Source organism: Macaca mulatta, chromosome 8 (assembly GCF_049350105.2).
Source record: "Macaca mulatta isolate MMU2019108-1 chromosome 8, T2T-MMU8v2.0, whole genome shotgun sequence".
NCBI lineage: Eukaryota > Metazoa > Chordata > Mammalia > Primates > Cercopithecidae > Macaca > Macaca mulatta.
Genome location: NC_133413.1, coordinates 29,119,902 through 29,146,238, shown reverse-complemented (window position 1 = coordinate 29,146,238; position 26,337 = coordinate 29,119,902). Strand labels below are relative to the sequence as shown.

Below are 26,337 nucleotides of genomic sequence, written 5' to 3'. Positions count from 1 at the left end.
ACTCCCACCTGGACACTGCATCCCAAACAGGCACTGCACAGCAAAGCTATTCCTCTGCATATAAATCCAGTCCCACTCTCACAACCTATGAGTGACATAAGATTGTGCTTTTTAAAGATAACTTGGGATACATAATGGAAAATACACTGGAGAAAGGCAAGAATGGATGTGGGGAGATGTTATGTGGCTATTACAGTGAATCAAATGAGAGATGACAGTAGCTTAAATTAAGGTTGTAGCCATGGAGATGATGATGGTGACCTGTTCTCACAAGACCTATGGTTTCCTGTAGGACCATGTGCTTCAGATTGAGAAGGTTCATTCATTAGTGTGAGTCCATGTCAGTCTCACTCTTGGCCAGGAAGCCCTATGAAAGCAGGGAGAGCAATGTGTTTTGGGATATGCTAATACCCTAGGTCATACCAGCATAGTGCCAGGCACATGGGAGGATCCAACAAACATTTGTGGAGTGGACGATGGAGTAATTCAGAACCCTTTCCCAAATGATCTCATTCACAGCCATGCTTCAACCACCAGATGGTTGGATTGACCTCACTCAAATGTCTATGACCAACCTGGTTCCCTCCTCCAGAATTACGTATCCAAGGATCTACTTAGCATTTCCATGTGAAGATGTTAATGTGTCTCAATTGTACTCCACAGGGCCAAAACTGGGCATGTGAACTCCTCACTCTCCAGTGGATTTCTCCTCCAGTGTTTTTCATCTTAGGGAACGGGACCCTGGCCACCCAGACCAGGGCTGCCATTCTTCACACCTCCCTCTTCCTCATTTGTGAATCTCCTGTCATCACAAAAGCCTTTCATCTCCTCAATTCTGTGGATTATAATCACTTCTCTCCATTGATGACAGTGGTTAAGAGTGCAGGCTTTGGAAGTGCATCGTTTAGGTTTAAAAATAGGCTTCACCCCTTACTGTCAATTTGCTTAAATCCTCTGTGCTTAGTTTCCTTATATATGAAGTGGAAATAATCATAGTTTGTTCTTTACTGGGTTCTTTTGAGAAGTCAATATGATGGTGCATATTATTGCTTTCCAAAGTGCTAGCTGCCATCACCACTACTGCCATCATCATCACTAACATCACCACTACTGTTACCATCATCATCATCATCACCACCACCATTACCATCACTATCTCCATGGCTATAATCTTAACTTAAGCTACTGTCGTCTCTCATTTGATTCACTGTAATAGCCACATAACATTTCCCCACATCCATTCCTGCCTTCCTCCAAGGCATTTTCCATTATGTAACCCAAGTGGTCTTTAAAAAGCACAATTTCATGTCACCCATAGGTATAAATTATATCAGTGGCTTCCCACAAGAGATGGAATAAAAACCAAAACGGTTAACATGGTTTAAATAGCCAAACTTAAGCAATCCTTAGTCTCAAACCTGCTATGTGCCTTCCCACTTCAGGACCTTTACACATGCTGTTCCTTCTGCAGTGAACACTGTTCCTTTAGCCTTCCCTTCTTTCTTTTTCTTCTTGGTCAAAACCTCTCTTACATGTTACTTATACTCACTGTCTCCACTATAATTCATTGTACAATGTGTTCTGCCTCCATCTCTCCACTAAAATTGCCCAAACAAAGATGATTCCTGGCACCTGCTGCTAAAGCCATGCACTTATTTCTAACCTTATCTGCTGTCCTTTCTGAGCATCTGACACTACCAGTCACTATTTCCTTAAAGCCCCCTCTGCCTCGGGCTCCTCAGATTCTGTCCTCCTGGTTCTCTTGCTCCTTCTTTGACTGATTCTTGTTTTTCCTTCATTTGCTGCTCTTTATCAGCCTTTTAGAAGTTGATTTTCCCAGGTTTCCCACCTGGATCTCTTTATTTTTTGAGATGGAGTCTCACATTGTCGCCTGGGCTGGAGTGCAGTGGCGCAATCTTGGTTCACTGCAACCTCCGCCTCCCAGGTTCAAGTGATTGTCTTGCCTCGGCCTCATGAGTAGAGTAGCTGGGATTCCAGGTCCGTGCCACCACACCCAGCTAATTTTTTGTATTTTTAGTAGAGATGGGGTTTCACTATGTTGGCCAGGCTGGTCTTGAATGCCTGACCTCGTGCTGGATCTGTTTTTCTTCTGTTACACTCATTCCTTGTGGGTGATCCTACCCATTTGCGTGACATCAATTGCATAATGACACCCAAATTTGTCTCTAGATTCTTTCTCCCTCCTGAGCTCCAGACCCACGTTCCTTCATGGGGGTGTTTCATAAACACTTTAAACACAACACATGTAAAGTTGAAATCTCAGAACGCCCTCCCTTTCTCTGTTTGGATTTCAATGAATGGTACCAACACCCATTCAGTCGCCCAAGCAAAAACTTGAGTCATCCTTCTCTCCTTCCTTTCTTTCCCTCCCTATATCTAGTTAATCATCAAATTCTATTGACTCTGCCTCCTTAGATACACTCAATTATGTTGATTTATCTCTATTCCTAATGCCATTCCCTTAGTCCAGGTCCTCATCATTTTGCTTTTGCAGTATGACCACAGCCTCCTAACCCATCTCCCATTCACCAGTCTTTTTTTTTTTTTTTTTTAATATAGTCCTCTTCTCTCTGCTGTCAGAGTTTAGGGGGAAAAGTTCCCTAAATGATTGTCCAGAGATCTAGTGGTTTAAAAGAAGGGGGTTTTTTTTAGGCAAATAAGAAATTGTTTATTTAAGAAAATATCACCTCTGTGGCCGTTCTTAGTGATTTATCAGGTATATCAGCCTATTTAAGGTTCTGAGAAGTCTTACTGCAAAAGAATCTGTTCAGAATTGTTTAACCAAACATTTCCCAATCTTTTTGACCACACATTCACTTCCTGAGGGCACACTTCTTAACATCTTGCAGAACACCATGTTGCTGTTTTAAAACACAAATTTGATCATATTATTTCTTTATTTGAACATAAGACAGATACCTGGATAGACACCAAAGGAAGACAATTTGCACTTTCTTCTCTGGGCAATTAGAGGCCTTTGGAGATTCCTCAGCTGGGTAATAACCTAATACCCACACAATCAATAGCCTCCAGTTATGGACACTGCTATGTGCTTTGTGCTTCTCCTCCATCATCTCCAGTCTTTACAGCATGATCCCCGGGTGAGGAGACTGAAGCCTAGATCAGTTAATCATTAGGTCCCAGGCCACACAACCAGTAAGCATGGAGCAGAACTTGGCTAGAAGTCTAGGTATGGCTTTAAAGCCTCAGCTGTTTGCAATAAGCAGGTGACATTTTGCCTGCAGGAGACACTGGAAGCAGGAAAAATCAGAAGGCTTGGACATATTCCTAGAAGTCAGTCACTTCTGTTCTCCACCTCTGTTCCCCACCAACCCCAGATAATGCCTCAAGCCATTCTTCTTAAGCCTGGGTCTCACTGCCTTCTCCATAGGCCCATTGTGTACTTTCATCCGTTAAACACCCAGCAGGGTATATCATACAACTCCAGGAACATCTTGCCCCTGCTTAAAAATATGTGTTCTTCCCTAATGCCTGTCCATTTCCAGATTTCTCTGCCTGATATTCTAGGCCCTTCATTCTCTGCTGTCAACTTTCCTTTTTGATCTTGACTTTAGATACTTTTCTAAATATAATCCATACTCCAGTCAAACTGAACTACTTACTGTTCAGAGGCCTCCCTGCCTTTTGACATGCTGTTCTATCCTCTTGGAAAGTCTCTTCCTGTCCCCAGTGTCACTGCTTTAAATCCTACCTCTTTTTCAGGACCTTTTCACTGCTGACTCCATGGAACCTGTCCTAATCTGAACTAACCAGCTGCTCTCTGTTTTTCAGCACAAAATAACAATGAGGTGCTCCTCCCTAAACTTGGAAATCAGGTTAACTTCTGAAAATTAAACTAGTAAAATTCACAGTGGATGGCATCAGCTCTTTGCAAAAATGATATACCCAAAGGAAGACTCACGAAGTGGATAAAGAGATAGGAAAACATCCTCCTGGAGGAAGATGACCAGGGCTTACTCTCAGGACACAATTGTGCCTCTATATCAGAAACCATAAGATGAGCAAACAAGGCCCTAATCGAATCAGTTACAGGAAACAGAGAGAGCCAATCAAACCGTAATCAATGGTGATAACTGGCCATGACAGTGACGTAATCAATTACACTGTGCTCTGGTATGTGGAAGCACAGCGTGTGCTATAGCAGACGGAAGGCAGCCAGGATGATGTGGCCAGGGCACAGCAGCACTAACCAAAGGAAACATTCATGGAGTTTAGGGACACTGGCTTTCAGGACATGGGAAGGGTTGGCTATGAGCTGGAGTTGGCTCATCCCATGTCCTCAGACCTGATTAGCTTTCCCAAAAGTTCCTGCTTCCATTGTTCAAATTACCCACTAAGCAACCTTCCCAGAACCAATCTGGCTTTCCCTCCCATCATCAGAAAGGGGTGCTCTGGGCAGCGGAAAGGTATGTCCTCAGTGTATCTACTCATGGGAATGCTGGGAAGATTTAATGGAATAATGTGTATAGAGGGATTGGCCCAGGCTCCACATAGCAATTGTTCAATAAATGTAGGTGACTGAAATTAGTTCAGCATGTTGGAACTCTGCTTATGATGACAATCTCATATACATTTGGTTAAGGTGAACTGGCATACTGGTGTCCAGGTGCCCTGATGAAGGTGGATACCTGGACCTGCAAAACAGATGTTGTGATTCTGGGTAGGAGTGAGCAAAAGGATGTGTTGCCAGGTAGGGCTTGTTAACCCTCCACCTGGCCCAAAGCACCTCTACTTCATTATCATCCTCTAAATGCCCCACCAGCGCCTTCCTCTACATGCACAGCACACAAGTCATACCAGTTTTGTTCTATTTTTAATGCAATCACTTGTGTATCTCTAATTCCTATTTCATCAGAGTGTGAACTCTTTGAGGATAGGAGATTTTAAGTCCCTTGCAGAGCTTCAAGTATCATAAATACTTAATAAGTTGAAATGAATTGAATCAGAGGCCAAACAAATGATCTGGGGTTCAAGCAAAGTCTACAACATGTGTTTCCCAGGCTCCTAGAGAAGTAGTATGCGCACACCTGGAGAGAAGGCCTGGTGATGCAGGCTGAGCACATGTCTCTGATGCCACCTCACCTGTTCCACCCAGGGAGAGCTGCAAGGCTGCAGGAGAGCTGCTCAGCTGCCCAGGAAGAAGACAGAGGGACAGACAGATGGACAGAGCAGATGCCTTCACACTTACCCGGATCTCCGTCTGGACAGTGCATTTGACCAGTTTGAAGTTCTTCCCAGGATTGAAGCTGTTGCTATAGAAGCAGACCTTCAGGATACGCACGTCTTCCTTTTCCACATCTACTGGTACCACCACCATGGGCTCTGCGGGGCCTTCAGGCCGGCGTAATGTGCCCACCTTTACTCGGCTCAGGGGCTCGGACACCCCAGACATCCTCTCAAACAGCAGCTAAGACCAGCACATCGCAGTCCTGCAGAGACAGCAGAGGGTCAGCCCTGAAAGAGCCCCACACAGGCCCACACACCTCATGCCCCAGGGACAGCACCCACCAAGCTCCAAGACAGATACAAATGCTATATATTCTCCCATTCCCAAAAGCTCCCCTGCAAGGCACCTGGCTCTCTTGACTGGGAAAGCTGCAGGTATGAAATCCAGACTTGGGGCTCCCAGGGGTATGAGCTCTGTCTCCTGGAAGCCCCTCTCTCCGACCCATTCCTCCCTCCATCCTGGCACCCAGGCAAGGGGCCCACCCTTAGCAAAGGCAGCTGTGAGAGGAGGCGGTCACAGCTTGGTTCCAAGGCACAGCTGAACAGAAAAAGCAAAGAGCGAGACAGTAGAAAATAGCAGGAGAGGAACAGGGACCAGAGGGAAAATCTGAGAAGAAAGAGAACTGGAGAACAAGTGGCCCCAAGGGAACAGGAATGGAGAAGGCAGGAAAGGGCCCAGGTGGAGGGCCAGGCTGTCAACTGATGCTGTCTGTCCCCATCCTCAGCTGCCAGCAAAAACTTTCAGGGTGGGAAGGCCTCCGTCCGACAGGAGCTCATCACATAGACATCACTCATCACACGCAGGAGGATTCAAGAGGAACAGAGCTCTGCCCAGCAGCCCCACAGGGAAGAGCATTCTGCACGTGGTAGGGAGCTGAGCTGGGACCCTAGAAAACCCAGCCCAGTTCTGCTGACAGCCTGGGTTGACACAGATGTAGACGATAAGAATCCTAGGAATCTGCAGTTCACCTTGAATCTCAGCAACATTGGTCCCGGCCTCTGGATCCAACACGACTCAGTAGAGTAGGGTTTATCTCCCACTGATCTAAAGCAGGGAATGCCCAAAGGAAGAAGTGGATGGGTTCCAGATGGATGGCATCAGCCTTGGCTCCACATCATCACTTGGGATGCTTTCAGAACCCTAAACCAAGCCCTATCCTCAGAGACTGCTGTCAAACTGGTCTGGGCTGAGCATTGACATACTCATTCCCTAGGATTTTTCTAACGTTTGGCCTGGGTTGGAAACCACTGTTCTACAATGAGCTTAGCTCTTATCCTGAAACCCCTTCTTAAAGAAAAATATCTCCTTTCTAAGAAGAGACTGTGATTTTAGAGGGAGGAAAATTCCTTGACCAGGAGTTGGGGGTAAAATGATGGAGTTGGCAATGTTAAAACACCAATGTGGAGTCATATATTTGAAAAGTGGAATCATAGCCTATATTTATTTATTCACACTGTGCTGGACAATAGAAAAGAAAGATTTAGATGGCCATTAGCTTCAAAAAGCCATTCCTTTTTTAAAAAGTGAATGTGTATTATGAAGATGCAAAAGAGAGGCAAGGATGAGAGAAGGAGCTGGGCATGTCCTTCAGGTCAGGGGCAGGCAGACAACACGTAGCACCAAGCTCAGAGTCCACAAGGGCAGCAAAACATGGCATGAGACCTATGGAGAGAAGAATATGCAATCTGCTTTAAGATGTGTATATATATATATATATATATATTCTTATCTAAAAGATATGTATGTTCTAGAAGTAACTGTCTATTCTAGAGGTATCCATACCATTTTCCAACAAACATCTGCTGGACATGTCCTGCATGCCAATACTCTGTTATGTAGTGAAGATGTATCCCAGATCCCCTGACCTTCAACAAGGAATCCAGGGGGAAGTCGTTTGAGAGGTAACCCCAGGAAACATCAGAGAAATGACAGGGAGGGGAAAACAGCTAAAAAGAGTGATCTAGTGAGTTATCACTTGGACAACCACAGTTTAATCCTGCTGGGAACTCTAGAAGCCAGGACAGAATGTACCCCACCCAGAGAGGGAGGGATCTGGGGTATTTATACACCACTCTTACAGTCATTGTTCTAGCACATCCAGTCAGTTCTGCACAAGGGAGAGCTGAGAAAGTCCTCAGGCACAGAGGTGCAGAGCTGGTGGCAGGCGGGTAGAAGAGAGGATTGTACTGAAATGGCAGGGCGCAGGGGACACAGGAGGGAACAGTGCCAGCCCTGTTACAGGGTATGAAGATGAGAGAAGCAGGTCCTTCCCTAAAGAGCACACACTCTAGTCAGAGAGACAACAGGCAAATACACTCACATAGCACAATATGGCATATCTAATAATGTTTCAGGCAATGGTGGACCGCATATACGATGGTGGTCCCCGAAGAGTGGAACAGAGCTGAAAAATTTCTCTCACCTAGTGACATCATAACTGTGGTAAGGTCACAGCGCAATGCATGACTCATGTGTTTATGGTGACGCTGGCATAAACAAACCCACCACACTGCCAGGAATACAGAAGTCTAGCACACACAATTATGGGTGGTACATAATACTTGATAATGATAATAAAGATTATGTGACTGGTTTATGTACTTACTCTACTATACTTTTTATCATTATTTTAGAGTCTACTCCTTCTACTTATAAGAAAAAGTTAACTGTAAAACAGCCTCAGCCAGGTCCTTCAGGAGGTATCCAGAAGAAGACATTACTCTCACAGGCAATGACAGCTCCATGCCTGTTACTGCCCCTGAAGAGCTTCCAGTGAGACGAGATGCAGAGGTGGAAGACAGTGATATTGATGGTCCTGATCTTGTGTAGGGTTATGTTAATGTGTGCGCTTGTGTCTTCATTTTTAACAAAAAAGTTTAAAAAGTAAAAAAATAAAAAATTTAAAACTTTAGAAATGGAAAGCTTATAGAATAAAGATATAAAGAAAGAAAATATTTCTGTACAGTTGTACAATGCACATGTGTTTTAAGCTAAGTATTTTTACAAAAGAGCCAACAAGCTTTAAAAAAAGTTTATAAAGTAAAAACATTACAGTAAGCTAAGGTTATTCTATTACTGAAGAAATACAATTAAAAAAAATAAATTTAGTGTAGCCTAAGTACACCATGTTTATAAAGTCTATGGTAGTGTATAGCAACGTCCTGGGCCTTCACATTCACTCACACTCACTCGCAGATTCCAAGAGCAACTTTCAATCCTGCAAGCTCCATTCATTGTAAGTACCCTAGACAGGTGAACCATTTTTTATCTTTTACACTGTATTTTTACTGTACCTTTTCTATGTTTAGATACATAAATACCTACCATTGTGTTACAATTGCCTACAGCATTCAGTACAGTAACTTGCTGCACAGGGTTGTAGGAGCCATGCACTATACCATATAGTCTAGGCCGTACCATCTAGGTTTGCGTAAGTAAACCAGAGAAATGATGATAGGGAAGGGAAAACAGTCAAAAAGAGTGATCAAGTAAGTGATCACTTGGTTAACTGCCATTTAACCCTGCTGGGAACTCTAGGAGCCAGGACAGAATGTACCCCACCCAGAGAGTGAGGGATCTGGGGTATTTAGACCCTCCATTGTGTTACAGTTACCTGCAGTATTCGGTACAGTAATCTGCTGTACAGGTCTGTAGGAGCAATAGGTGATACTATATAGTCCAGGTGTGTAGTAGGCTGTAGCATCTAGGTTTCTGTAAGTACTCTGATATTCACACAACTGCCTAATGATGCATTTCTGAGAATGTATCCTCATCCTTAAGTGACAGGTGACTGCACATGCAGCTATGGAGGCACCACACATGCAGCAGGTCCCAGCTTCAGGATCTACTGTATCTAGTGAGCCTATGGCCCTGAGGACCCTGGACATCTTTGGTGATCATGATGTGTCCACACAGGTTCATGGACTGTGACAAATGCTCCACTCTGGGGGGTGTGGGATGTTGATAGTAGGGGAAGCGGTGCCTGTGTCAGGGCAGGGTGCATGTGGGAACTCTCTGCACTTTCGACTCAATTTTGCTGTAAACCAAAAACTTCTCTAAAAAGAAAGTCTATTAAGAAAAAAATGTAGCAATGAGAAACCACAGCCTGATAGTTGTCCTTCCATCCCCCAGCCTGGCTGGGCAGGGTCTAGCCTACTCAGGAGCCAACTCCCATATCAGTCTCAACCAAAGAGAAAGATTCACACCGTATATCAGACACAGTGCAGCCCACCCAGACACCATTATCAGCGTGCTTGGAGGACCCTGGTGTCTTATCTTCATCAGACTCCCTTGGCCCCTGGTTCAAGAGCCACCAACTGCAGTCACCAACATAGCTCAAGGAGAAATATTTCAGCAAAGTCATTTCTGTCACCCAGAATCTACCTCTACCTTCAGCCTGATGCAAGTTCCTCAGTTCTCCCTTTAGCCCTTTGCAGCAGAAACTTCTGATGTGGATGCTCATTCCAAAAGTAATTGCAATTTAAAAACCTATAAAGAAACACAAGTGCTTTGTGCAACAATCCTGGGAGGTGGGCAGAAGTGAAGATGATCATTTTACAGATGGTAACACACTCAAAAAGGTCTAAGCCAATTTGGTCAAGGATTCATGCCTGCTAAGTAGCAAACTTAGATCCCAAAAACAGGTTTGAATTCCAATTTGTCCCACTTCCTCAGCTGCCCTGGAGGAAGGTGGAATCCCCTAAAGGCAGCACAAACTCCATGAAAGATAAAAGTGACAATTAGCATCGAATATCCCTGGTCAGTGAAGAATCCTGAACCCCTCCTGGCTTAGAGATAATCACCCTTCTTGTGCCAGGACTTTGTCTTGAGAGGTCCTGGATGGACTCAACACTAGAACATAGGTTTGATCAAAAGCCTCAGGCCCAGGTAGGTGGTGCCCATGTCTCTATTGACACATGGCAACTTCCCCAAGTGCACACAAAACTCTGATCTGTAGACACAGATCTGTAATGAACACTCAGAACTATTTGAAGCAAAGCAAATGAACGGTTCCATGAAAGGAAGGCATCCGCCACCCCTCTTCAGGGTCTTGGGAGAACATAGCTCTCAATTCCATGCCATCTTCCCTCATGCTCACCCTGCCTGTGTTCTGCTCCCAGCTCATTTTCTGACTGGCTCTAAAATCTTGTGCAAGTAACTTTACCTCTCCTGGCCTCATTTTCCTCCCCTATAAAGTAGGGTAATGCTGCCTACCCTGTTTTCCTCATAGAAGGGTGGTGAGGATGAAGTGAGAAAACAGAAGTGAGAGTTCATCGTAAACAATAAAGCGGGACACCAGTGAAAGGCTCTATCATCATGACTATTTTCACTTTCCAAAATCTTGTCTGATGACCTGTATTCCCTGTATCTTGCTCCTCCTGTCAGTAGTGCTCCAGGAAAAAAAAAAAAAAAAAAAAAAAAAAGCTCTACTTTGCAGACCTTGCCAATTTCTGTAGTGTAAAAATTCCCACTGTGACTGACCTTCAGGTACCAACGCACATCACTGCTGAATGCTGAGTTAGGAAGAGATGACAACAATCTGCTGACTCCACCTCCTCTTCTTGATGACAGAACTTGTTCACGCCTCTAAATATTGTCTGATTATTTGAACTACTCGTCAATAGCGTATCTCTGGCCTTTAATGATCACAAAATCCTCTGATGCTCAACTCATGAGCCAAAAACTGCCCCTTTCTCCAGACCTCCTTCCTGGCTCTCCAAGCCCTGGCATTCCATCCTCCCTGCTTCCTGGTCTGCCCCAGACCCTCAGAGTCAGAGGAGACTACATCCCATGGCACTAGTGAAAACCCTGGCTCTGAGCCATTCTGGGCTTCGGTTTGCCTCCTGGCCCCCAAATCTGCCACAGTCAAAGTCAAAGAATAACAAACACAAGGAAATGGGCTCAAATTAAAACAGGAAAAGTTCTGATTGGCTGTAAGAACTTCTTGGCCAAAATCTGCAAAGGGTACTATAGGAGGATGGACAGTCTCTGAGTTCTTAAGATCTTCAGGAAGAAAATAAATTATGCTCTTCCTGAATGGCAAGACATTGACCTGCCTGCAGGAGGGGGAACTGAAGCAGCATTTCAGTCCCTTCCAGATGCACCAGGCTGTAACTGTACCTAGGACTGTGCTTCTGGCACAGGGGAGATGCTAGGGTTACAGGAATAAATATCACAGGAAAACTTAACTCTGGCCCTTGAAGACATCGTAGGGTAATGTTACACACGTTGTGTTCAATAAATAGCTTAGCCTCTTGGGGAGGCAGACACCAAAGGGGATGCTGGGAGTCCCAAATGTAAAATGCATGGTCTTGAGGACTGAAAGTTCTGTTCCTGGCCAGGTGTGGTGGCTCATGACTGTAATCCTAGCACTGTGGGAAGTTGAGGCAGGCAGATCACTTGAAGTCAGGAGTTCAAGACCAGTCTGACCGACATGGTGAAACCCCATCTCTCCTAAAAGTACAAAAATTAGCTGCGTGTGGTGACGCGTGCCTGTAATCCCAGCTACTTGGGAGGCTGAGACAAAAGAATCCCTTGAACCCAGGAGATGGAGGTTGCAGTGAGCCGAGACTGCACCGTTGTACTCCAGCCTGGGGGAAAAGAGTGAAACTCCACCTCAAGAAGGAAAAAAAACAGTTATATTCCTGATTTGAGAGAGTGTGGAAAGGGGACCACTAGTCAGAAAGGGTGTATGATCTCAGGGAGAAGGCGCATACATCTAACTCATTCAAACCTGGATTTAAACCACTTTCTTCGGGGCTGGCAAACCACACAACTGGGCCATTACTCGAGTGTGGCAACATGGCAGCCTTAAGTCTCTGCCATGGACCTGTTGTGTGATTTGGACAAGACAATCTCTGCAGGCCTCAGTTTCCTTCACTGGGGCATGAGGTTACTATTACTTATCCTGCAGAATTTTCTGGAGGATCAGAGGTTACTTCTGTAAACTCCTTGGCACATTCATTTTTTAAGTGTCTGTGACTTGGCAGAAGAAAGAATTGGAAATATAATACTAAGACCCACCTTTTAATTTTGAAATTTAATTTTAATTATTATTATTTTTTAGAGATAGGGGCTTGCTCTGTTGTTCAGGCTGGAGTGCAGGAATGTGATCATAGCTCACTACAGCCTCAAACTCCTGGACTCAGGTGATCCTCCTGCCTCGGCCTCCCAAGTAGCTGGGACTACAGGTACCTGCCACCATGCCTAGTTCAATTTTTTATTTTTATTTTGGATAGAGATAGGGTTTCTCTGTGTTGCCTAGGCTGGTCTTGAACTCCTGGCGTCAAGTGATCCTTCCTCCTCAACCTCCCAAAGTGCTGGGATTACAGGTATGAGCCACCATGCCTGGCCTTTAAACCTTACTTTAAAAAAGTCTAAACTGACCTCCTAAGTGCAGGATCAGGTGGCTGTGGCAGCCCCTTCTACCTCCAGTGCTCGGTGCACCAAGGCTGCCTTTTCACCGAGCCCCGCCTCCCTCCATGCACCTGCCCCACCTCCACAGATCACACTTCCCTTTCCTCTGCTCCTGCACAGCCCCATTGCCTGTCCTCAGAGCACCACAGGCGCCTGTCCATGGAAGGAAGCCTCCCAGGAGACAGTCAAGCACAGCCCTTTGGATCTAGTAGTAGTCAGAATGTCACGAGACACACTCCGCCTTTCCACTCCGCCTCTGAGTCACTTCCCTTTGCTGTTTCCACATCAACAAGATGGAGAACACAGCCCTTTCCTATCCCAAAGGCCTGCTGAGTGCAGGCACTTAACTAATTGCAACGACCTTGCAGTCTCAGGGAACTGGTCCTAGGTTTCTGGGCAAGGCTGGGTCCTGCTGGCTCCTCACAGCGCCCCCTCCGCAGCTGGAGCCCTCTCAGCCCTCAGTTCCCGCAGGGCCAGCATTCTGCCTGCTCCAGGGCCCTCCAGTCCAGCATTTGCTAAATCACCTCCCTCCTCTCCAAGCCTTTCTCCTATTACCTTGTGAAAGAGAGAACCAGAAAGGTTGTGATTATTGCCAGCTATAATTGAATGTAATTCAAAAAGCATTTGTTAAAACTTTACCACATTTTCAGCTCCCCACCCCCGCACCCATTACCCACCGGGAGTCCCTCTGTTGCCAGCTCCTGCCAGCCCAGAGGCCAGCTGACCTGGGGGGTCTTGCAGGGCAGGAGGGGAGCAACAGGGATGCATTACCCTATGCTTTCTTGCTAAGGGAACCTCTTCTCCCCTCAAAGCCTTTGATCCCTGCAGCTAGCCAGATTTTTCTTATCTCCTATTTGACTTCCGGGCTCCACTCTTCTCTCAGTTCTTCAAAAATCACACTCATCTTGCTCCTTATTGGCCAGGTCATGAATGCCTTTTGGTGGAGTGTCTTCCTGTCTTCCCTCCTGTCTTCCTTCTTTCCTTCCCTCCCTCCCTCCTTTCTTCTTTCCTTCCTTCCCTCCTCTCTCTGCCTTCCTATGTTTCAGGAGCTATAACGGACCTGTAGCTATGAAGATAAACAGAAGAGGGAAGAAGGTCCCCATCTATTAGATCATAATCCAGTAAAAAGAAAAAAGGTAAAACAGAACAAAACACACAAAAACAGCCACAGCCTGCTACGGTCTCTAATAGAAATCTAAGCATGTGACCAGAGGATCACAGAAGAGAACCTGCCTACTGGGCCTCAGGATCTTAGGAAAAAGTGACCCAGAAAGATCAGGACACCCCATGACATGCTGCCTATAGGGCTGGTGAAGAGGGTGGGCGAGGGGTCATTGGGAAATGAGACCAGAAGGTGGCAATCTGCTAAGAAATTTTTGAATATCATCCATGGAAAAGCAGATTTTCATTTTAAAAATATAAACATGGCACAAGGATACAGCACAGGTGTGAGCTGGGAGGCTGCAGGGGCAGCGAGAATAAGTGCCTGGTGTGTGTTTTGGCCACTGGCAATCCAAGAGAAGGATGCCTTGATTTGTAGCACTTGCCAATTTCTCTGGTGTAAATACTTCCATTGTGGTTGATTCCAAGCCACCAGCATGATGGTACTGAAAGGGGAGTTGGGGAGAAATGGATGCCATTGGCTTGTGAGAGTTGGTTCCAGCACACCACTGCCTGAACAGTGACAGACTCTAGGCAAAGAGGGCAGATCTCAGGGTCCCTGGTCTCAAGCCACCTCTGACCCTTGATGTCCCACTTGTTGCCTGTAGTGGTTGCACCACCCAGCACTTCAAGATAACAATGTACAAGGTGCATGGAGGCATAACATCTTACCATGTACCCCTTCCTCCCAAGAGCTTCTTTTCTCTTACTCTCCAGTCCTCTGAAAGTTGTTATTTTCAAAACCACACTCTTTGTCATCTTTAATCTCAAACTAAGTTATCCAACAACTTCTCCTCTTAAGATTTGTCATCTTTAATCCCAGACTAAGTTATCCAACAACTTCTCCTCTTCAAATCATGATCTCAGCTTTTTCCTTCCCTCTCAACCTCCAACTCCTGCAAATCTCATGTCCCTCTCCAGGTGGGTTACAAAGTTGGCTGCTGAGCAAGGAAATTTGGTACCATGACAAATCAATGCTTCAGTTTGTCTGAGTTCTTCCCCATTTTCTTGAGAAGTTAATAAGGAGGTCAGATGATAGCAGGTGAATTCCTAGCTGGTCAAATGGTTTTTTCTAAAGACTGCTAATCAAATGTCTACATTAACCTGGATGGAAGACTGTTACTTTAATTGCTTCTGTTCACACCTTTTAATTGGGTATGAAGGAGCTTGTGGTTATTAAACAAGAAGCATCAAGTTGAGCACAGGATTGGGAGAGATTATGGCTTTAACATAGGATCAAAAAAAGTTCCTGAAATCCTCGCAGGCTGGTAAGTCATGCCAAGTTTAACAAAATGCAACTTGTGAAGTGGGATAAATGAGCCATTCTTCATGTAGATTAAAAAAAAAAAAAAGAAAAAAAGTCTTCCCCAGTCTAGGATGAGAAAGAAGCGGTTTAGCAGCGATGGATTAAAAAATAGGATTTAGGCTAACTGTAAATTCACTGTTAGTCACTACGATGTGGCTGCCAAGAAAAGTTAATGTAGTGTTGGGATTACCAGAAAACCCCTAAGAAACGACGGTGATTTCCCTCCGGGCTCTGCACACACGATCCCACCTCAGCGGTGCAAGCTGAGGGCCTGGGGTTTGACAGGCCGTCTACAGGCCGTCTGCTAGGGCAAGGGCATTCAACAAAGCCCTATCACCTGGTGCAGACCCCTAAAACCAAAGAGAGAGTCATGGGAATGCAGGATGGATTGCTGGTTTTGAACAGTTGTAGGACTGCCCAGTGAAAGATGGATCTGACTCCTTCCTCCAAGTCAACGTTAAGAAGAAATGTAACAGCCAGAGGAAGAGGAGCTTCACATTTGCATATCACTCGCTGAATCTCCCTTCATAGCGTTTGCACCCTTGCTACCTCACTGATACCTCCCAAGGCAGGCTGCTCTCCCATTTTGAGGACGAGGAAAAGTGACTGACTGGGCAGCTTTCCTGGGGTCCTCTTTCTTCAGTAGCAGAGATAAGACCAGAGCTCAGATTTCCCACTGTACCCCAACAAACACAGTCCACGGCCTACATCCCAGCACTAAGTGCCCCCCAACCTTCCCTCCGCCCCTGCTCTGAGCTTGGTCTCCACACCTCAAGCTTATTTCTGCGTCAAAGAGTACAGTCCAGATGAACCTGCTTTTCTGAGGTAGCCCCCAGAATTCTGCTCAAACACAAATTCCTCATACATGCATGGAAACGAATGCAGACTTTTGACATGTTAATATGTATATAGTCATGGATACGTAGGACTTGATTAAGGTATGTTTTATGATACATGTAATAAACAGAAAAAAAAAGTTGGTGATTAAAAAAAAAAACCTCAGGTACTTTTTTTTTAACTAGAAAGTATAAACCCAAGTCTAACTGTACAGATGTAGCACCCCTGTCTCTCACCACCTTAAAAGCAACAAAACCATCCTCTTGAACAATCTTCTCCACCTGCCAACCCCCTAGTCTGCCACTCTCTGCAAACCTAGTATACACCAAACATTTGCTTTATGTAAACAGATCTCAAAACCATTAAACATGACCAAGCCCCCACCTGTAGACGTATTCAGCTTTCATTTTAATGCGAATTGGATAAAACAGCAATTTTAATGCCCCTTCCAGCAAACAGGATGCCACCTGTGTGTGAAAAAGACTTGAGAAAATTAAAAATAGATGGAAAAGCCCTCAGCAGTTGAAAATGCTAATAAAAACAACTTTAAGGAACCACCATAAACCTACTAAACAAGCCAAGTTACCTAGGGAAAAAAAAGAAAAACTTATGTTCATTGACTTGAAATGAACTAGTACAATTGCCAATTACTCAGAATTGGCTTTCTGAAGCAAGGAAGTTAAATACAAAATAACTCACATGTGTTGATCTTGCTACCCAACGTTGGGAAACATACCGCATCTATCCAAGGCGAGGGGTGTGAAGCATTTGCACAAAGATGTTCCTAGCTGTACTATTTATAGTAGTGAAATAATGAGAATCAAAACAAAATGCTCAGGGGGAAGTTTGAGCGCTAGCAATAATGATAAACTATGATAAAAATATGAGTAGTGCATGAAAAGATTTATATAAAAATGTTAAGTGACAGAGAATGAAATTTACATACTGATTAGAACTACATAAAAACACAGTCCACATTTAGAACTGCATGCAGTTAGAGATCTTAAGTTACATCGGTTATAATATTGTTATTTTGGTTAAATATATTTTAGAAATGTGTAAAGTCTGTTGCACAAGGATAAAAACTGGACCTCTCTCCTATGCATCAATCTCTAGCTCCTCCTCAGACACAGTTTTTTTTGTGTGTGTGTGTGTGTGTGATGGAATCTCACTTTGTTGCCCAGGCTAGAGTGCAGTGACATGATCTTGGCTCACTGCAACCTCTCCTCCTGGGTTCAAGTGATTCTCATGCCTCAGCCTCCTGAGTAGCTGGGATTACAGGCGCCCGCCCCCATACGCAGCTAATTTTTGTATTTTTAGTAGAGAGGGGGTTTCACCATGTTGACCAGGCTGATCTTGAACTCCTGGCCTCAAGTGATCAGCCCACCTCAGCCTCTCAAAGTGCTGGGATTACAGGTGTAAGCCACTGTGCCCGGCCGTGATACAGTTTTATTTTCTGTACTCCACGTGGCCCACACAGAGGGGCTGATCTTCTCCCCACCAAGCTAGATAAGGAAGCAAATAGGTCCCTGAAATTCACCTAGATTTCTGGATCCTATCCAAAATTAGGCTTGGATTAAATAGGATAGACAGATATCTCAATGAAATGACAAGAGAAGAGATGCCTAGGATTACAGAAAGTTATCTCCAACTCTGAACAGTTCTCCAAGAGCCCAGAGTGTCTGGCAGTGCCTTGAGGTTCTTTGCCACCCCACGATCTTGATTTCCTCTTCAGCCCTGAGACCTTGAGCACACGTCTTATTCCTCCAGCTCTCCATGACCGCCAAAGGGCTCATTTCTGAGAAACAGCAGAGGTAACAGAGTGCTTCCCCAGCCCAACCCTGGGCTAGCACTTTCCATGCACAATGAGCCCAGTGCATTCTAAGAGAAACCCAAAAGGTAGGTACCGTTATCCCCCATCTCATGGATGAAGTCTCTGAGGCTGAGCAAAGTAACTTCCCAAAGGCCACACAGCAAGTAGAGAGCAGAACTGTGATTTGAGTGGAGTCAGAAGGGGCTGCAGGTGTGGGCTCTTTCTCACTGCATCCTGCAGTGATGAAGACTCTGGTTATAATTCACAGTACAGACCTACCCAAGAAGGAGGCCTCATTCCATAGACACCCCCACAGTAAGGTCCTCTGGGGCTCTGGATTCCAATGGTAAAATGTTGCTGTTAGATGAGCAACAACCTCAGACAGCACTTGGTCCCTGCGTTCTTCACCCTGTCTACCTGCATGTCGGCATTGCTGGAATATATAGTGTAAATATCTCTAAGACTTAACCTGACCTAGTGCATGGAGACCTTGGGGGTTGGGGCCTAGCCATCTGTATTTCTCAATAACATCTCAGGTGATTCTTTATAAAAATATTTTTAACTGAAATTGTATATATTTGAGTTGTATAGCAAGTTGATTATTACAGTCAAGCTAATTAGCATATTCATCTCCACAGTTACCTTTTCTTGTGTGTGTACTGAAAACACTTAAGATCTATTCTCTAGGAAGTACTGATCAGTGCAATTAGGCAAGAGAAAGAAATGAAAGGCATTCAAGTTGGAAAAGAGGGAGTCAAATTGTTCCTCTTTGCAGATGACATGATTTTATATAAACACCTAAATACTCCACCAAAAATGGTTAGAGCTAATAAACAAATTCGGTAAAGTTGCAGGGTATAAAATCAACATATAAAAACCAGTAGTGTTTCTGTATACCTATAACCAACTAGCTAAAAAAGAAACAGAAAAAGTAATCTTGGCTTGGCACAGTGGCTCATGCCTGTCATCCCAACATTTTGGGAGGCTGAGGCAGGAGGATTGCTTGAGTCCAGGAGTTTGAGACCAGCCTGGACAAATAGGGAGACCCTGTTTCTACAAAACATTTAAAAATTAGCCAGGTGTTCGGCCAGGCGCGGTGGCTTACACCTGTAATCCCAGCACTTTGGGAGGCCGAGGCAGGCAGATCACCTGAGGTCCGGAGTTTAAGATCAGCCTGACCAACGTGAGAAATCCCGTCTCTACTAAAAATACAAAAAACTAGCTGGGCATGGTGGCTCATGCCTGTAATCCCAGCTACTCGGGAGGCAGAGGCAGGAGAATCACTTGAACCTGGGAGGCGAAGGTCGCGGTGAGTCAAGATCATACCATTGCACTCCAGCCTGGGCAACAAGAGTGAAACTCCATCTCAAAAAAAAAAAAAAAAAAAAAAAAATTAGCCAGGTGTGGTGATGCGCACCTGTGGCCCCAGCTACTCAGGAGGTTGAGGTGGGAGGATCAGTTGAGCCCAGGAGGTCAAGGCTGCAGTGAGCTATGATGGTGCCAATGTACTCCAGCCCAGGCAATAGCATAAGACTTTATCTAAAACAAAACTAAACAATCTCATTTATAATAGCTACAAAAATCGTAATAAAATAGGAATAAATTTAATAAGACAGGATAGTTTTTAACCAAGAAAGACCTTTATGATGAAAACTATAAAACACTGATGAAAGAAATAGAAGAGGCTGGGCGTGGAGGCTCACGCCTGTAATCCCAGCACTTTGGGAGGTCGAGTTGGGCAGATCATGAGGTCAGGAGCTCGAGACCAGCCATTTTGAGACCAGCCTGGCCAACATGGTGACACCCCATCTCTACTAAAAATACAAAAATTATCCAGGCGTGGTGGCATGCGCCTGTAATCCCTACTACTCGGGAGGCTGAGACAGGAGAATTGCTTGAACCCAGGAGGTGGAAGTTGCAGTGAGCTAAGATGGCACCACAGCATTCCAGCCTGGGTGACAGAACAAGACTCCATCTTGGGTGGGGGGGTAGGGGGGAAGAATTAGAAGAGGACACACACACAAAACGAAAAATGTTCCATGTTCATGGATTGGAAGAATTAATATTGTTAAAATAACCATACTACCCAAAGCGCTCTACAAATTCCATGCAACCCCCATCAAAAGACCAATGACATTCTTCACAGAAATATAATAGAAAACACAATCTTAAAGTTCATGTAGAATCACAAAAGACCCCAAATAGCCAAAGCAATTCTGAGCAAAAAGAGCAAAGCTGGAGGCATCACACTACCTGACTTCAAAAATACTACAAAGCTAAAGTAACCAAGATAGCATGGTACTGATATAAAAACAGACACATAGACAAATGAAACAGAATAAAGAACCCAGAAATAAATCCACATATTTATAGCTAACTGATTTTCAACAAAGATGCCAAGAACATACATTGGGAAAAAGACAGCGTTTTCAATAAATGGTGCTGAAAAATCTGAATAACCATATGCAGAAGAATGAAACTAGATCCCTATCTCTCACTGTACACGAAATCAACTCAGAATAAGGACGAAAATGTGAGATTCAAAACTATAAAACCATTAGAAGAAAGCAGGGTAAATCCTTCAGGACATTGTTCTGGGCAGAGATTTTGCAGGGAAAACAAAAAATTTTGCAGGTAACAAAAGTAAAAATAGGCAAATGGGATTTAAAAAAAAAAACAGAGACAGTGTCTCACTATGTTGCCCAGGCTTATCTCGAACTCCTGGCCTCAAGCAATTCTCCTGTCTTGACCTCCCAATGACAAATCGGATTTTATCAAGCTAAAAGCTTCTGCACAGCAAAGGAAACAATTGACAGAGTGGACCAGGCAACCTGTAGAACGGGAGAAAATATGGGCACACTGTTTATCCAACAAGGGACTGATATCTAGGATACATGAGGAACTCAAACAACTCAATGGTAAAAAAAAAAAATAATTTTTTTTTTAATGAGCAAAGTATCTGAAAGGACATTTCTCAAAAGAAGACATACAACCAGGCGTGATGGTTCACACCTGTAATCCCAGCACTTTGGAAGGTCAAGGTGGATGGATCACTTGAGGTCAGGAGTTTGAGACCAGCCTGGTCAACATGGGGAAAGCCCCTCTCTACTAAAAATTCAAAAATTAGCTGGGCGTGGTGGCACACCCGTAATCCCAGCTACTCCAATGGCTGAGGCATGAGAATCGTTGGAACCCGGAAGGCAAAGGTTTCAGTGAGCCGAGATTGCACCACTGCACTCCAGCCTGGGCAACAGAGCGAGACTCCATCTCAGAAAAACAAAGACATAGAAATGACCAACAGATAAATGAAAATATGTTCAATATCACTAATCATAAGAGAAATATGAATCAAAACTACAATGAGATAGCATCTCACCCAGTTAGAATGGCTATTATCAAAAAGACAAAAAATAACAAATGCTGGTGAGGATGTTGAGAAAAGAGAACTCCTAAACACTGTTGGTGGGAATGTAAATTAGTATAACCATTACGAAGAACCGTATGGAGATTCCTCAAAAAACTACAAATAGAACTACCATATGATCTAGCAATCCCACTACTAGGGATTTTTCCAAAGGAAATTAAAATCAATGTGTTGAAGAGATATCTGTACGTCCACATTGATTGCAGCACTACTCACAATAGCCAAAATAGGAAATCAACTGAAGTGCCCATCAACGGACGGAGTGCTATTTAGCCATGACAAAGAACGAAATATTGTCATTCACAACAACATAGATGAACCTGGAGGACGTTATGTTAAGTGAAATAAGTCAAGCACAGAAAGAGAAATACTATATTTTCTCACCCATAGGTAGGAGCTAAAAAAGTTGAGTTCACAGAAGTAGAGAGAATTGTGGTTATTAGAGGCTGGGAAGGGCAGGGTGGAACGTAGATGGAGAGAGGTTGGTTAATGGATACCAAATTAAAGCTAGACAGGAGGAATAAGTGCTAATGTTCTGTAGCCCTGTAGGGTGACTAGAGTCAATAATTTATTGTATATTTTAAAATAGAACAGAGAATTTTGGATGTCCCCAACACAAAGAAATAAAATGTTTTCCATGATGAATATAGTAATTACTCTGATTTGATTATTACACAGAGTATACATGTATTCAAATATCACTCTGTACCCCATAATACATACAGTTATTATGCATCAATTTAAAAAATTACTAAAATTTAAAAAATCGACTCTCTTAGCCAATCTGAAGTATGTAATTCAGCATGCTTAGGTACAGTCACCATGCTGTACATTAGATCTCTGGGACTTATTCATTCTACATAAATAAAACTTTGTCCCCTTTGACCAACACCTCCCTCTTTCCCCACCCTCCTAACATCTCAGGTGATCCTGGTACCCACGTGGTGAGGCTGAAGAATCGCTGGCTTGGCCCTCAACTCACTGTGAGAACTGAATCAAGAGAGACTCATGACATGGTGAGGTCTCTCCACTGGGACACAGGTCTCCCAGTTCCCAGGCTGCAGGCCTCCCTCCCAGGATGGAGCTCAGCAAACATTTGGTGCCGCGATGGATCTCAGGGAGTGATAAGTCTTAAAGGCAGGCCCTTCCTGGGTGTCTCAGAGTCTCTTATTTTAGAGCAGAGTTGTGGTTTCAGTTTTAGTTTCTTGTCATTACCCAAGCCTTTTATTGGGAAATGGGCGCTTGGGTAAAAAGAGAAAAAAATAAAATAGGTGGTTTCAATCATTCAGAGTTCAGAAAATTCAGGGGAACTTTGGCCTTTAAAACTCCAGCCACGAGGCCTCCAAAGTAGGGAAACCCTGAATGCGGTAGCGAGAAATCCCCCTGTGGGCAGCTCTTCTCTGGCAAGTCTCCCCAGCACAACTCACATGGTAGCAGGAGTTTTCCTGCCTGGTTAAAAGCATCCAATAAAATACAAAGGGAAAACCCAGCTGAAAATTTCCTGAGCAAGGTCCCAAAATGACTGTTACCCTTTTAGAAGAACGGTAGGAGAAAAAGGTCTCAGGGATCCAAAATCAGACATGAACACAGCACCAGGAAGCCAGGGCTGGGCAGAGAAAGACCTGACCCTGAGAGTCTCCTGTGGATCATAATATGAGTAGCAAGGCCCTGAGAACAGGAGCTTATAGACAGAAAGCTCAGCAATGTGCCGTCGAAACAACAACAAACAACAAAAACAAAAACAACATCAAAAAAGCACAGGGCCAGGTGTGGTGGCTTACACCTGTAATACCAGCACTTTGGGAGGCCGAGGCAGGTGGATTGCCTGAGCTCAGGAGTTTGAAACCACCCTGGACAACGTGGCGAAACCTTGTCTCTATTAAAATACAAAAAAATTAGCCGGGCATGGTGACATGTGCCTGTAATCCCAGCTCGAGAGGCTGAGGGGGGAGAATCACTTGAGCCCAGGAGGCGGAGATTGCAGTGAGCCAAGATCGTGCCATTGCAGTCCAGTTTTTTTAGACTCCATCTCAAAAAAAAAAAAAAAAAGGGCACAGGTTTTCCCTCCGATGCTGTTCTCACCTGGATGCAGAGACTCACTCGTAAATTAACTTGTGTGTGCTAAAAGGTAAATAATAAGGAGACTACTTAGGTAAATTCAATTAAGGGATTATGAAAACTTCAAAGATTATATGCAAATTATCTATGGAAATATGCTCCTATGGTTACAGCTGAGTTGTACACTGAGGGAAAACAGAGAAATTAAAACAGTTGTGGTAGGCCGGGTGTGGTGGCTCACGCCTGTAATCCCAGCACTTCGGGAGGCCGAGGTGGGTGGATCACTTGAGCCCAGAAGTTTGAGACCAGCCTGGGCCACAGGCAAGACTCCTATCTCTACAAAAAATTTTTAAAAAGACCCCAGCATGGTGGCATGTGCCTGTAGTCCCAGCTACCCAGGTAGGTGAGGTGGCCCAGGAGTTCAAAGCTCAGTGAGCTATGATCGTGCCATTGCACTCCAGCCTGGGCGACAGAATGAGACCCTGTCTGCAAAACCAAACAAAAAACGGTGGTTGTAGACAGGAAATTAAGTGTTTCCTTTTAATGTTGGTTTGATTTCAATGATACATACTCTAAAGACTCACTTCGGCTACCTCTTTAAATACATTAGACCTAAGTCTGAAAAGAATGAGAAACCTGCGACCTACTTCCAGCTCCCAAGCACTGACATTCCCCATGCAGCCACGTTGGGAACAGGGCAGTCGGAATCCTGAATCCTGGGTTTCATCTCTATAAAAATCAGGCATCCAGCTCCCCCATGTCGGATGTGAGTCTATGTTTGGCATAACGGTTCCGGGGCCCTTTCTTCCTTTAGCTCTTTGTTCATTGAGGTTTCTGAAGCACACAGGAAGTCAGAAAAAAGAACAGCAACCCACTTCTCCACAGCCTCACCGCAGACGAGAAGCAGCAGGGAGAAGACAGCCAGTGAGGAGGGGAACTGTGTGCTGCTCTCCCCCAGCTCCTCTAGGGGAAAGGGAGCAAGATGAAGCCGGTAGGAGGGGAGTGTGCGGGTTATGTCTACACCCCAGTTTTCAGGAGCCCCAGAAGGAACCAACTTCTACTTTTCTGCTTCTATTGACAGAATGTTCTGATTGCCTTGTGTACACACACACACACACACACACACACACACACGGATAAGCTGTAAGATTTTACACTCTTTTGAATCACATGCAACTTAAACCCCAGAGCGACACTCGGGTAACTTGGATCCATCACCTTATATATCTGAACTCAGCTTTTCTCATCTAAAAAGTGAGGGGATTAGGTGAGAGGGATGTTCTTCCAACAAAGTGTTGCACATATGAATATTTCGTACCGTTTAAAGTGATCGTTCAGCTCCTGAAGTGGTTTATTTCTTCATTGTTTGGCTGAAAATACTTCCATAATTGCAGAACCCCCTTGAATCCCTCACCATAGCCCTGGATTCCTTAAAGTCTGGGCTAAAGCCCCTGGACTAGACTTGATGCTTCCAGGATCGTTGTCTTGGTCTGTAATTCTGGGAGCTAAACTCATTAGCTACAAGGAGAGACCTTGGTTGTTGAGGGAGATATGAAACAGTGGAGGGAAAAAAAGGTGAGGGAGAGAAAAGCAGAAAAGAAAGAAAAAGATAGGAGGAGATATTGATAAAAGAGAAAAGTAACAACTAAGATTGTAAACTCACCAATGGTAGGAACCAGAGCTAAAGGGTATGTCAGATAATTTGTTTTTACTTCCCTTGGTTTTACAAGTGAGGGAACTGAAGGTAGGGATGTTCCCTTCCCCAAAGTAAATGCCCTCGGGGGTGCTAGCTTTCAAGTAATCCCTCGAGGACTGACTACGCAGGTGACGCCAGGAATAGTATTAAGTAGAGGAGAAGGTTTACATTTTCCAGAACCTTCTCCACTTGCACCCAACACCTCCTGATCTTTACCTGTGAACTGTGTAATGGGAGAGAATCTTTCCAGCTAGAGCTAATGTGCCCACCTGTTTAGAAATGGAGTCTCCATTTTAATGTAATGGCACCCTTCAGTAAAAATACCCTCCTGTGACACAGGCAGTGCATGTGACAGAGAGCTCACAGAGCACTAGCTCTCTGTCTTCTCTCCTCCCTCCAGAGGTGGTCCTGGCCCCTTTACAGGAAGGAGACATTGGCTCAGAAAGGGTTAAGACCACACTCAGCTGGAGACAGAATCAGGCCCAGAACTAAGACCTCCCCATGGCAGCCAAAGAAGGATGCCAGGTGCGCAAAGTTCTTATCACACTGGCATGAAACAAGCACATTTTTGGAGCTCTGTCCTGGCCCAGTCAAATCATCTGGGACAAATCCCATTACCTCCCTGAACCTCAGTGTACTCACCCATAAAAGTTGGGCATGTTAGCACTATCTTTCCCAGAACTGTTGTGAACATTAATGAAAATAATATCTGTAATGTACGTGGTAAACTACACATCCCCAACTCTGAGTGTTGGCCGTAATCACAGATCACCTGAGTTCCTCTGGTTCCTTCAAGCATCTGCATATTTCAGTGACAGGGGCCCCTTTTGGCAAAAACAACCTATCTATTCCATTTCTGGATGGTTTTCAGTACCAGAGAGGTCTTTCCGAGGATATGTTAAAGGAGTTTTTCTACACTTTTTACCCGCAGGGGTCAGCTCTGCCTCTGGAGCTGTGAGACATGAGTTGCACCCTTCTCCCTCCCACTTTACAACAGCAAGTCTCTGGTTCTAAACACAGAAGTGAAAATGTTATAGGAAAGGGGTCCCGATTCAGACCCCAAGAGAGGTTTCTTGGATCTCACGCAAGAAAGAATTCAAGGCGAGTCCATAAAGTGAAAGCAACTTTATTAAGAAAGTAAAGGAATAAGAGAATGGCTACTCCATAGACAGAGCAGTCCTGAAGGCTGCTGTTTACCCATTTTTATAGTTATTTCTTGAATACTTGCTAAACAAAGGGTGGATTATTCATGCCTCCCCTTTTTAGACCAGAAATTTTAGACCAGGGTTATTTCCTGACATTTCCATGGCATTTGTAAACTGTCATGGCACTGGTGGGAGTGTAGCAGTGAGGATGA

The 26,337-nt window shown here is 44.5% G+C and overlaps 1 protein-coding gene across 10 annotated transcripts in view; it reads right to left on the bottom strand.

Annotated features, from left to right (window-relative positions):
- The window catches only part of PTK2B (protein tyrosine kinase 2 beta), a 135,691-nt gene that overhangs the window by 57,802 nt on the left and 51,552 nt on the right, over positions 1-26,337 (bottom strand). For 6 of the 10 annotated variants that reach the window (XM_077943286.1, XM_077943292.1, XM_077943288.1 and 3 more), the window contains one exon: positions 5,231-5,471. In XM_077943286.1, coding sequence (XP_077799412.1) covers positions 5,231-5,434 — 204 coding nt within the window. In that variant the 5' untranslated portion in view covers positions 5,435-5,471. Of the gene's footprint in view, positions 1-5,230; positions 5,472-22,167; positions 23,074-26,337 lie in introns of those variants that run through there. The other 4 variants (XM_077943289.1, XM_077943291.1, XM_077943287.1 and 1 more) reach the window with 3 other exon arrangements.